Consider the following 13550-nt stretch of genomic DNA (forward strand, 5'->3'; position numbering starts at 1 on the left):
CAGCCTCAGTGACCCTCAGTGGACCTACAGCATGCATTATTAATGTTGTGGGACTCGAGGTCATAGAATAGGATAAACTTAGTTCTGTGGTAAACTGTAACTCCAGTTTATTATATTTGTATGCAAGTTAAAAAATCTATACAAATTATGTATTCATACAATATGTGACTATACATATTGTATGAATATATAATATGCAAATATGGAATATGCAAATCTTCTTATTCCTTGTACAGTATAATTGCATGTGGTATTTGCATAATATTTTGAGACTGCAAATGTCTGTCACCTTGTTTATATATACACAGGATGGAATTCATTACAATGAAGTGGCATCTGCCTTGTATTTTGTGACCTGCAGAAAGTCTAATGAACATATGGGCAAACTGAGTTCTAAGGTGGTTCTATTACATGTGCACGGGCACACACACATACACACAATTTATTGTTTAGAGCAGTTTTTGGTTCACAGCAAAATTGAACACAAAGTACAGAGATTTCCCATTTGCCCCTGTCCCCACATAAGCAGAGCTTCTCCAACTGTCGAAGTCCTACACCAAAGAAGTGTTTGTTATAATCAATAACTCCACATTGTTTTACATTTTATGGATATTAAAAACATAAAAGGACATGTATCTACCCTTACAGTATTATACAAAATATTGTCACTGCCCTAAAAATCCAATGTTCCACCCATTCATCTCACCCTCTGCCACGCTCTTGGCAACCACTGACCTTTTTAGTGACTCCATGTTTTGACTTTTCCAGAATGTCATATTGTGGAACTTACACAGTGTGCAGCCTTTTCAAATGGGCTTCTTTCACTTAACGATCTGCCTTTTTATCTTATCCAGGCCCATGTGGCTAAAGTTCATTGGCAACATCAAGTAACAGCCAGTTAACTTAAGTCACACATTTGTCCACGGAAGGAGAATTGTTAGGCCTGTGTCATATCATTTTGAGGGTTATCCACCAAACAAAGCAGAGGTTTAGGATTAATTCTACATTCATTGAGAGCCAATAACTGAAATAAAACATAATCTGAGGACCCCTGTTTCTGCATGAGTGAGTTTATGGGTGCTATTTCTTCCTGAAGCTGTGCATTTGCCAATACTGCTGTCAACCATGCATGCACACAACATTTTGAGTTGGTGATGACCAGTTGCATATGTTTGCTTACAGGTGAAGAAGGAAAAAGTATTTTATCTGCCTTAGACAAAAGCTCCACACATAATGCATGTTCAGGTAATCTAGATTAAGGAAAATGTAATCATTTTACTCAGATTCCTTATAAAATGACACTAACTCATAATTTTTCTTTCCCCTCCTCTGAAGGACCTCTGGATGAATTATTAGACATGAAACCTGAGGAAGGTGGTAAGATTTATGCAGTTCTTTGAGGCTGTGATTTGTTTAAGTTTTAGTTCCTTTTTTATATGCAAGAAAATATAATATTTATCTTTTTATGCACTCCAAAGCAAAAATTTTTAGGTGACAGTCTTTATAAATGACCTTAAATATGCCCAAACACATATTAGTTTGTGCTGAGCTGCCATTGCTACTATAGTCAATTTCATAATGTTCAAACTACTAAAGCTAAAAGTTATATCAAAAGTCACATACTGTCAGAGAAAACAGTGGCTATGGATTATGGTTCTACCATAAATGGCCTGTGTGGCCTTAAATAATTTGCTTCATATTTAAACTCTTTACTAAGCCTCAGTTGTTCTCATTTGTAAATGGAACTGATAGCAACAATCTTGCTGGATTACTGTCAGGATTGGAGCTCAGGTTTGTGAAGGGGTAGTTCATGGTCACTGATACAGAACATTCTTGATTTTGAAACAGTGGGACGAGGGGTTTTGTATAGGGCTTTGCTTTGCTGCCTTTCCATTGAAACCTCCAATGAACACAGGAACAAACTGAGTTTTAAGGCTGTTCTAGTTCATGTGCACACACATGCATGCATGCACAGTTTTTATTCCCAGCAAAATCGGATAGAGATTTCCCAAGTTCCCCTGCCCCCACCTAAGCATAGCCTCTCCCACTGTCAACTTCCTGCCCTGGAGTGTGTGTTTGTTATGATCAGTGAACCCACATTGACACGTCTTTATCACCCAAAGTCCACAGGTTGCATAGGGTTCACTCTTGCTGAAATACATTTTACAGATATTAAAAACATCAATGGACACATAATATTACCATTATAATATTATAGAAAACATTTTCACTACCATAAAAAATGTAGAGGGAGAGTTTGCCTAGCTAAGTCTGACTCCCAGGTTGACCAGCCTGAAAATCCCTTACTGTATAAATCCTCAGGAGAGAATGTAGAACCATGGATTCATATGTGACTCTCCAGGGCCGAGTGATCCCACAAAATTGAGTGTGCTTAGTTTAATCATAGCCTTTGTTTTCCATCTCACCAAGGGTTTCCTTTTAATGATTTACCCAGGTTCGAAAATATTCCTGAGATTCGGAGTCAAACATCAGAGCATCTTTGTCTTGGTGACTGGGACACAGTCTGCCCTGGTCATGCAGGTTTTTTACAGGGTTGAAATAGGCCAGAGTCATCCAGTGGGCCTCAGTTAACTGGGGTGGATGACTCAACTCACTCTGAGCTTGATGTGGATTTAATTCACAAAGTGTGAGAGGAAGGAAGTCTCTGGGAAACAGAGGACATTGATGAAAGATTTTTCAAAGGTGAAAAGCCAGGCTGGGGTTGGGGCTCAGCGGTAGAGCGCTCGCCTAGCACATGCGAGGCACTAGGTTTGATCCTCAGCACCACCAAAAATAAAATAAAGGTATTGTGTCCAACCACAACTGAAAAACAAAAATATTTTTTTTAAAAAGGTGAAAAGCCACTATAGCTCTGGTGTTACGTTTCCAGGGCTTGGTGTGCATAAACCTGAGAACAGAAGTCTGTTTTCTTATTATCTTACTGCAGGCAACATATTGTGCAATATTTTTTGAATGTCTGTGCATATTTAATCAATATGACTAGTCATTTGTAAATGCTGATATTATATCATGTAATGAAATTAATAGGTAAAGAGTGCAGATTACCATACATGCTTCCGTGTTTGTAAAAATGTCCTCTTCTTGGCTTAAAAGTAGAATATTTTGGTGGAATGAAGGTGTCCTTTACAAGTTATTATTATTATTTTTTGGACAGGGATATATTTTAACCTTACCAAAATAATATAAAGAGAACAGCAAGCTCTAGATACCCACCACCCAGTTTCACTTAACAAATGTATTTATAATCACACATAACTTCAGCTTGTTTTGATAGACTGACATTCCTCCCAATCTCAACATTTTGTTTATGTCATTTGTTCTTTGACTTTATTCTTACCCTATATAAATTTGTTATTTTAATAGATTAAACTTTTGAATAGGTAGCATATTCACATTAATATTAAATGAAAATACTAATAAAAATGGTATTAAAAACACTCGCTCCCATTCCTATTCCCCACCCCACCCCCATTCCAATACTCCCAACCCTGGCACATCCTGCCAGTATTTTCTGTACTCAGACACAGTAATCATGACGCTACATCCTCATATTTTCCCCCTTTCTTACAAAAATTGGTTCTTGGCTTTGGGTTTTGGATTTTTTTAGAAAACTTGACAGTAATTCTATAACCCTAACCCACTATCCAGCATTTCTTCATAGAATTAAATCAAAATGTTTCTGCCTGAGATATATACTTACTTTTGTAAGTCTCTGTGTGTGCCAAGAGAGATTGCAGTAAGCTGGGTATCCTCCTACTCAAAACAGCCTCCAAACCTCATTGGTTTACAGTTACCATGTTTGTTAGTATTGTAGAATAGAAACTCATATCCTTTTGGGGGACAAACAGTGTAATTCTAAAGATGCAAATACAAACATGCTCTTCCCTAACATGTGTATTTGTTCTCAGGCAGAAATACTGATTTGCAAATCTTCTAAATTGAACAAAGTGTCACATAACTCCTGCTTCCCCTTTGTCACGCCAGCCCACAAGGCCCTTCTCTAGGCATGAGTTATACGTCCCCACTGTCTCTTCTTGTTGCCAACCCATAGGGTGGCATCAGCTTACATATTAATGTGACCACTGGTATAAGTATCTTCTCTCAGTGTTCAGAGAACCTGTGATGGCCAAAGAGAAAAATACTCATTAATTTGTTGGCTTCCACATGTGTGCCCTGTGAAACGCTGCCTGAAGAACCAAACCCTGAATTGAAATACTGATTATAATATGCAAGATATTAAATAGTCAAGAGATAAAAAGAGCTTAATCCAGGAATGGCTGGTTTTATAGGACTCCAGGCTACAGGCTCTAGCACCCTGCTGCTTTGGGGCCGGTTCACTCCCAGTGGTAATTCTGCCAGACATAATGACTAATCTGGGGTACAGTGTTATCAAAAAGCAGACTGCTTATGACAACAACAATGGCTCTCAAAGCGCCACTACCCAGAAAATTACTGTAAGTTAGTGTCCTAATGAAATTTGCTTTCTCCTACTAAATGGTAATGTAATAGGGAAACCATTATTTGACCACAGTTCCTAAAAACGTTTTAAATGAAGAAGAAACTCAGTGACATTTTTGAGATACTTGAAAGTGGCTCTGAAATCACTTTGTGTAATACATGTGAAAATCAGCTCAATTCAGGAATTATATAACATGTAGAAGTATTGGTGTTCCTCAAAGTTTGGCCAAGAGAAATAACTAGCATGTAAATGAACAGAATATATATATATATATATATATATATATATATATATATATATATATTTTTTTTTTTTAAAAAAGACAAGATTTGGATAAATTCAGTTCACCTAAACTTTATCACTTGACCTTCCCTAAAAGGTCCCTCTCTAGGACAAGACTTACCTACTCCATTTAAGACACAATTTAATTGTTCATGTTGGAATAACATATCTGTTACTCCCTTGGTTACTACTTGGGATTCTAAACTCTGGTCACCTATCAGAACGACAGTTCATTCAGTCGCTGCCAGAGGTCTGGGTGAGAACCTTTGACGTGTAGTAATCATACCGGTTTCTCAGCGCTTTGCTTCTCCTGAGTCACTTAGAACTGTCTCGTGCAGGCTTCGTATAGTCAGACTAGGGACCTGATTGCTTCCTCACACGCAATAAAGCAAGTACTAAGCTGCTAAGCTCTTTATCTTTCCTCATACACTTGTCCTCCTTCCTGCCTCCCTCCGTCTGTATTCTGGGGTGTTCTGCTGGTTTTGTCCTTTCATGAATAATGACATACTTTAGGTTTGGAGGTTTTTTTTTTTTTTTTTTTTTTTTGAGGTGTTGGTGATGAAACCCAGGGTCTTGCACACACTAGGCAAGTGCTCTATGACTAAGCTATGTCCCCAGCTCAATAATGATAGACTTTTACAATCAAATGCTGTTTGTACTTAATAATCATGTAGGCAATAGTGTTCTACAAAAATTTATCACTATCAAGATTCTATAAAGACTCATCCTAGCCCCACGTGTCTTGTTTTTCACTGAGACTGCTGGGTTGCTAAGATCTAAGACTAAAAATGGAGGAATAGATTGGGGGATCAGAACAAGAACTTTTTTAGTGCCTATTCAGGCCTAGCCCTATGAGACTGTTGTTTCTTTTCTTTTTATTTTTTAGAGTTGGTAAGGATGGTTCCCTCCCTCCCCTTACCTGTTCTTATAGTCTGTGTTGTTGTTGTTGTTGTTGTTGTTGTTGTTGTTGTTTTTAAGCCAGAAGTGACTTTCTAGAAGCAGCAGTCTAGAATTCCAAATTAAGCACAGTTTGTTACCAGAGTCTTGTGTAATGAAGAATATTTTTCTGGTTAGACATTTTTTGTAAGGTGGTTTCCTACCCATCTTCCCCCATTCTCTTTTGGGCGATGTGAGGATGGTGTTGGTGTTTGGGGTTTTCATCGGCAATGCAAGCATGTGGCCTTTAAGATTAGTCATCAGGTTGAGAATGGGGGCCAGGGAGAAACCCAGAGAAGTGACTCTTCCTGTTTCACACACAGATGAAGGTAAAATAAGTGACATTTATCTGTTTGTTTTCCTAGGCTATCGTTTTCAGTCTGTGTTGCTATGTTTCCATCTTCTGTTTTCCTAATTTATGCTGAGGTCATGAAACTCAGTATGACTTCAAAAATAACACCTGTACCAGCTGTCACCGGTTTCCCACACTGAACTCGAGAGCTGCCTCTGTATTTGAGTTCTCAAGAAATAGAGCCCATTGGTTCGGGACCAGTTCTCCTGGGGAATGTTTTCCCAGGGCCTGGGGCTCTTACTTCTGAACCTGGGCCATGTGTGCTGCAGTCCTGCCCCAGGGCCTGCATGGTACCCAGCTGCCAGCAGAGTCCTCTGACCTTTGAAATTCTCAGCACTTTACAAAAGCTTGGCAAAAGCTTCTTAGTATCTTTTTTGTATGAGATACTAAATGGGTTTTTAACAAAAGAAAGATACCACAGTGAGAAAATTGACCTTTAAGTCTAGGGTCCATGGTTAGATTATCAGTAACATTATGTGACCTTCAGCAGGTCATCTAACCTGGGTGTCTTCTTCCTCGTTTGTAAAATGAGTTAAAGGAAATGGTTTTTAAGGTCCCTTTTGGATGCAAGAAAAAAAAGAGAGAGAAGGAGAACAGGAAGGGGAAGGAGAAGAAAAACAGAAGAAGGAGGAAAAAGAGGAGGAAAAAGGAAAATATGATTCTTATTGGGAGAAAACATCAGGTCTCACACAGGAAAGCAGGAAAGTGCATTTGAGCAATGGTAAGCAGACTTTTGCCAAATTGTGCTTCCCAGGAGAATGTTGATATACGGCTGAAAGAGTTTTATTAGAGCTTGACTGTGGAGGTCCTGAATGCCAGTATTGGGAGTCAAAGGGAACCACTGAAGGTTTTTGAATGAGGGAGTAATCTTACAGTCCTATTGAGCAATGGTGCACAGTAGGAGGCTGCCTCATGGGGCACCAGAAGCCCCTCCAGTGGGCAAAGCAGAAGGTCCCTCTGCCCCAATTTGTCATCAAAATTGAAGGAAGAACATGGAATCAGAGCAGAGATTTGGAGATTTTTAAAGATGAGTTTGGAACCATGAAAATAGATAAGATCTCTGATAGAATTGTAGGGAAGGGAGGCAATGGTTTAGGATGAAGGCTAAGGGCTACCAGGGTAGGAAGAGGCAGCAGAGAAGACTGCCCAAGAGGGCCACCGCACTGGGACTCCCAGGAGATGATCACATTTCCAGAACAAGGCAGCACTGCAAAATGCTAGAGGTCTCAAGGCCTGAAAAACGGAGTTTGGTGGATTGGCCTTTAGGATCTCCCCAGTAACCTTCCAGAGAGTCACTTCAGTGTAAGCATGGGGATGGGAACTTAATTGCCAGCAGCTGAAAAAAAAAAATAGAGACACAGTAGAATAAGTGACCATGGAAATGAGAACAGCAGGGATAGAGGTGGCCGACAGCAATATGAAGCCAAATATTGATTATCACTGGCCAGAGGAAAGAAGCCCTGGAGAAGGAAAGGCTAAAGCTACTGAAGTAGCATATTGGTAGGAGCAGGGGAAGCTTCCGGAAGGAGGGGGGGAGGGCATGGAGAGGGCTAATTTCAGAAGGGCAGAGAGAATGCACAGAGGGTCACAGAGTTGGAGACAGAGAGGTGAGCCTGTGTGTGCGTCATGTCTGTCGGCTTTTATTTGTACAGTAACGTCTGCGGCTAGGTCATCAGATAGGAAAGCAAACGTGGAGAGTGGGAGTCTGCACCAGAGAGAAGGGGGCTCGGAGTGGCATCTGCGGGGCTGGCACCTGTGTGTGGCACGACCTTTGCTTGTCTACAAGACAAAAGCAGGCTGAGACACCACCCAGGAGCAATCCCTGCTTGTCTCCATGGGCGGAAGCTCTGACCCCAGGTGCGGCTCCCACCAGGGCTTCTCTCCGAGAGCTTATCATATCTCTCTGTGTGTCTCCATTTTCTCTCAGTTGAGTTGAATTAATTTCAGAGAAAATGATAGCATGATAGCCTAATGACTGATGTTATTTCTCAAGTCTTGACTTGTCCAGTTACAGACCTAAACCTGTCCTTTTCTACTTGCAATTAAGTTTTTCTTACGAGTTATATGTAGCAATTTCAGGCATCTTAATTATCAGTGCAATAATTGGGAGGTTTCCATGTTTTATGGTTCAAGTCAGTGCCAGTTTCATTGCTTTCAGCTAAGTAATAAGTTCTCTTAAAAGAGAAAATGTTCACTGGGCAGCCGCCTTTAACTATTCAAGAGCCAGGATGCTCTATCAGAGGGCAATTCCAGGACTGGCCACTAGTGGTGTCATCCTGACAAAGGGGGGGTCTTTTCCTCATTTCTGTGACTAAAATGTTTGAGTTAGATAAGACAGAGTATTAATCAGGAATTGTTTGGTTGCAAGAATAGAAAGAAACCCTTCTTGAAATAGGTTAGGTTGAGAATTTTTCTTTAAAAAAAAAAAAGAATATATTAGTTTGTGTAAATGGGGACCCATAGTAGTAGATTGTCTTCAAGTAAGACTGGATCCAGGGCCTAAAGCTGTCAAGTTTCTCTTCCCAACTCTTTAGGTTGTTTCCTTCTCTGTATTGGCTTTACTACTATCAGAAGCCTCAAGTCTGCATCTTTGAATTCTGGAATCCCAGAGCAAGAGAGATAAACCCTCCTCCATCCGATTCCCATATGCCCAACTCAGGGAAGCCTCCTGGCCTGTGCCCTGAGCCAGTCACAGTGGCCTGAGCAATGCCTTGGCCACAGCATATCTACCTGGGTGGAGGACGATGAGGCATCCTAAGAAATGCCTGGCCAGGATCACAGGCTCATGGCATTCAAAAAGAAAAACTGAAGAAGAAGGAAGAGACGCTAAGTTAGCAAAGACACTCAAGTCCACTCTAAACACCACCCCACAAAACCTAAGCAATAAAAGTGAAAACAGAGCCTTGACAGCCTGTGGTTCTTTTGAGAGGGCACAGAATGTCTTACTTGTCGTTGGCATGTCAGCAGTGGTCCTCCCTGCGGGGCCTCTGGATTGCAGCAGAGAAGCCTCCCTGGGGCTTGACCCAGCCGAGGCCTGAGTAAAATGACTGTGGAAGGCACACACTTCGCTTCTGAGGCTCATTTAGAGTCATCTGCCCATTGACTTGAACTGGTTCCAATTAAAGGAGTTTGGCTCAGTAATCGTCAGGTTTCAGTCAGATCAGAAAATAAACCATGAGAAAGATTTGGGCATTCCAGTCCCACCTGAAAGTAGGAAGTACAGAGATTTTGAAAACTCCACATAAATTTGAAGGCATGACTGAGAGAGACACTGAAAGAGGATGCGAGTGTTGATGGCAGCTGAACAGTGAGTCACTGTCCCACACAGAGGTGGGCTGCCCACCTCACCCCGCCAGCCCTGCCTTCCCTGGCTGGTCCCTGTGTGCCCCCATTCCTACAGCACTGTCTCAGAAGTCTGTTTAAGGTGCCATCTCCACATCTTCCCACCCACCACACCTATAGGTTATGTCTTGGTGAACATGTCTTTGATAATACAAACAATAAAAATGCTTAAATTAGACAGATGTCTGATTAAAGTGATGTTTTGCTACTCTTTTAAAACCACAGTGATATGAGTGACTAGACTTCTCCCTTCCCTGATTTATAGCAAGTCTGCTCAGCACATCAAAAATCCCCTTAATCTTTAGATCTTTAAGTAAAAGTGTGGGGGAGAAAATAGATCCAGTAAAGCCTACACAAGGAAGCTTCAAGAAAAAGGAAAAAAAAAAAAAAGAAAGAAAGCAAGAAAAAGCCTCCACTTCTCATATATATTTGAGGAAAACTTGATACTTTCACTTTATATGACTATATCAGAATTCCAGTGTAGCTCAGAAAAAATGTCATGATTTTTTTTTCCCCTTCACTTTATGACTTAACCACCAAAAGGTTTAGTTTCCAGGTGGCCATTAGATACCACAAACAAAGCCACAGTTAATCAAACTATCAGTTTACAAAATATGTAGAAAACTCAATGAGAGAGTTGCTATAGGATTTCTGATATTAATACTCCCCCACCACCATTCTACATGTATTGACTACTGTTTGCCAGTGTTCATCTGTGAATAGTCTTCTTTAAAGTTTTCCTTCCACACATGCAATGAGTTGTGAGGTGGTGTATTCTTTCACTCACACTGACCACACTCTGAGGTGGGCATCACTAATATCGTAACTTTTAGAGATAAAAAGACAAAGGCTCAGAGGGGTTATGGATCTTGCTAAGTCACACAGTAAGAAAGATGTGGAGTTGGGCTCCTGTTGGGTCTGGTGTTCATTTCTACCCTCCAGAACTGTGTCCCTGGCCTTAAATCCCAGCCTCTGGGTCAGTCTTTCATTTGCCCGCTTTCTCTATTTCTCCCTCACTAGGACCACCAAACTAATCAGACCCAATCTTCTTTGCTTCCAGCAGTTGTGTTTCAGCAAAGAAGCAAAGATGCTTTTCTTGGGCTTCCGACACTCTCCCCTGGGCCAGGGTGTGGTGAAATTCTCTCCCCAGCTTGGGTGGCAGGACAGGCTGCCACATGGTGTGTTGGCTGCTCCAGCCCAGGCAGTGTGCATTGAGGGCTTGTGTGGGAAGGTTCAGGAAGCTTCACAAACAAGGAACCAGGATCTCCAACAGGCTTTCAGTCCTGGCTGTGTTTCAGATCTGAGAAATGTTTTGGTAAATCTGCTTTTATGTTAAAGATAAAACAAAACCCTAGGGTTTTCCTGGAAAATCGTTCAATGCAATTCTATTGATACTCAGAACCTGGGCTTGCTCTGGAGGAAGGAGTATAAGGGAACATGGAATTCAACGTTTAATTAGGAAATGTGTTAAGAAAGGTTATTATGGAATAAATTCATATTGTGATTCACTTTTTTCTTAAATCTAGCCATAACCCAATCTGTCCCAATTCAGCCCCTGTAACAGTTATTTCTAAGGCTGAGCCCTGGGAAGTCACGTGTGTTATGCTCTACTCCAGCTTGCCTGGGCCCAATGGCAGGGACCCCAGAACCCGAAGGTGCTGACAAGGATGACTTGCTGCTGCTGAACGAGATCTTCAATGCATCCTCCCTGGAAGAAGGCGAGTTCAGCCAGGAGTGGGCCGCTGTGTTTGGAGACAATAGGCTGAAGGACCCAGCACCATCGGGGTCCCTGGGAGAGCCAGACTCCAAGCCTCAGACAGGCTCTGGATTCCTTCCTTCACAGCTTTTAGACCAAAATATGAAAGACTTACAGGCCTCCCTACAAGGTATGTACCACTATAATTGAAATTAGTTTTTTACTTGTTCATTCTTTGCTTTCTCCTTTTAATCCAAAGGCATATTCATTCTTTCTTTGAATTTGCTGTGCGGGCATATTTTCTGCTTTGTTTTTTTTTTTTTTTTTAATTTTATATCCAGTGTCTTGTCTTTGTTTTGTTTTTAGTTTTTGTATTTTAATTTTATATCTACCGACATTTTTTTTTAAATCTGAAGTTCCTAAATTACATTCCAACCTTAAGATCTGTTACAAGGTTTAAGATCCATTTCTGCTCATGATTTTCTCCTATGTTAACATGTCTTATTAGGAAAATATTAGAGGGTCCGTTCTCTATTTTCTTGTCATACTTCGATTTCAGGGTTTTTTTTTTTTTTTTTCGTGGCACATAGGAGAGGATGTGGCCGTCTGTTGTCTTGGCCTATTCTGCCTGGCCACCAGCCTGAGTTTAATGTGTATTCATGAGGCAGATGTGTTAGTCAGCTAACCTCTCTGTGACCAAAATACCTGGAGTGAGTGACTTAAAGGAATAAAAATCTATTTTGGCTCATGGTCTCAGCCCCTGGTTGGCTGGTTCCTTTGCTTTGGGCCTGGGGCAAGGCAAAACACCCTGGTGGAAGGATGTGGCGCAGAGCAAAGCTGGGGAAGCAGAGAGAGTGAGAAGAGACTGGGAAAGATGTAGGAGTGGGCATGTCCCTCAAGGACCCACTCCTACCATTAGGTCCCACCTCCTTCAGCTCCCAGTAAGGACTTCAAATTATAAATCCACTCGTGAGATCATAGTCCTTGGTTCATTCTCTTCCCTGCTGCACTGGGGACAGAACCTTCAACAGGTTGTCCGAGCCTTTGTGAGGTCTTCCAGATCTGCACCATAACAGCAGAATTCCCCACTTTCCCCTAAACATGCCCTTTTTGGGGGTGTGCTGATTGACATTTTGCTGGGCCTTTTAACTTCTTGTCCATCTAAGTTTTGTCCCCTGCTGGCTCTTGCTCTCTTCTCTGTCATAAGCCTCCCCTGTCCTCAGTACTCCCTCAGCCCAGCTGCTCCGATTTTGCCTGAGATACATGGACAATGAATTTCCACCCACAGCTTCAGCAAAAATAAGAGTTCCCACGGTGATCAAAAGTAGTCTGCAACCCTGGAAGGGTTCAAGGTGTGTGAAGGCTCCCTAGCAGGCTATGTGCTGGCTGAGGATGGCTGGCATGTCCTCACAGTGATTTAAAGTTACAAACACAAAAACTCTGATGGAAATCTTAAAGCTTTGCGTTTCTAAATAGACCTTGAAAAGGAAATCATTTTCAATATTTTTTTCCTCTTTTTATATGATATTAATTATGAGACAGGAATTATCATGAAGAAATTCTCGAGTTGTTTTGGTTTTTCTACAAATTTAGACTATCTCCTTCATAAACAACGTGTTTATCTGGCGCTTAAAGCTGAGAACAAACGGCAGAGCTAGAATGATTAAGTAATTATGGTCTATTAAAATCTCAGGTCTTTAGAGATGAGATCATGGATACTAGAGTTGGTGGGCAAGACCAAAAAAAGAAAAAGGAAAGAAAGGGCTTCCCTCTTTTTGATGACATACCTGATTCCTTTTCTCGTCACTGGGGGGTCCTGTTTTATAGCCCTCTCATTGATGAGTGGTAATGGGGATAGAGATCACAGGGATAAATGAAATCCCAAAGTGCTTCTCCACCTGAGTTTCATCCCTGGGTTTTCACCATCTCTCACTAAAGCTCCAGAGAGCAAGCTGCCAACTGACTTGGTTTCACCCCCACCCACCTGTGGCAGAGGTGCTAACAGGCGTGGGAGAGTCAGAAGGCCAGAGCCCAGGATCCTCAGCCCGTATCTTTGGGGTGCTGGAAATTCTCTAGCTGTGTTGCAGAATGAACCTCACTTAGGCCCCCAGCTTTAGGGCCCCAGATACAAGAGCCCCAGTGCAGAAGAGAGCGGTGGTGGATGAGTGTCCAATGCTGTGAGCCCCACACCCCCTTCCTGAGCAGGCACAGAGAAAAGAACTCAGCTCACAACCCGCCAAGGAGCTAAGACAAGGGCAGTCTTGGCTTAAGACATGGGGCTTGGCTTTGCACCTCAACCTGGCTGCAGGTCCAAAAGAGAGCCAGCAAATCACCTGTGGGGCAAAAGAGGGAGGTGCTCTGACAGCAAGAGAAAGATGCGAGCTCTTCTAAAATGAAGAGAAAGAGGTTCTACGTGGAAGGCCATTTGTTTCTCCAACAAAGCCTCATTTGTGGTTGCTATC

At 41.7% G+C, this 13550-nt stretch overlaps 1 protein-coding gene across 20 annotated transcripts in view; it reads left to right on the forward strand.

Annotated features, from left to right (window-relative positions):
* Ica1 (islet cell autoantigen 1) overlaps nucleotides 1-13550 on the forward strand; it is a 145519-nt gene that overhangs the window by 121458 nt on the left and 10511 nt on the right. For 15 of the 20 annotated variants that reach the window (XM_078040358.1, XM_078040353.1, XM_078040356.1 and 12 more), the window contains 3 exons: nucleotides 1183-1245; nucleotides 1336-1377; nucleotides 11009-11278. In XM_078040358.1, coding sequence (XP_077896484.1) covers nucleotides 1183-1245; nucleotides 1336-1377; nucleotides 11009-11278 — 375 coding nt within the window. The remainder of the gene's footprint in view (nucleotides 1-1182; nucleotides 1246-1335; nucleotides 1378-11008; nucleotides 11279-13550) is intronic. The other 5 variants (XM_078040349.1, XM_078040348.1, XM_013361354.4 and 2 more) reach the window with 2 other exon arrangements.

Source organism: Ictidomys tridecemlineatus, chromosome 2 (assembly GCF_052094955.1).
Source record: "Ictidomys tridecemlineatus isolate mIctTri1 chromosome 2, mIctTri1.hap1, whole genome shotgun sequence".
NCBI lineage: Eukaryota > Metazoa > Chordata > Mammalia > Rodentia > Sciuridae > Ictidomys > Ictidomys tridecemlineatus.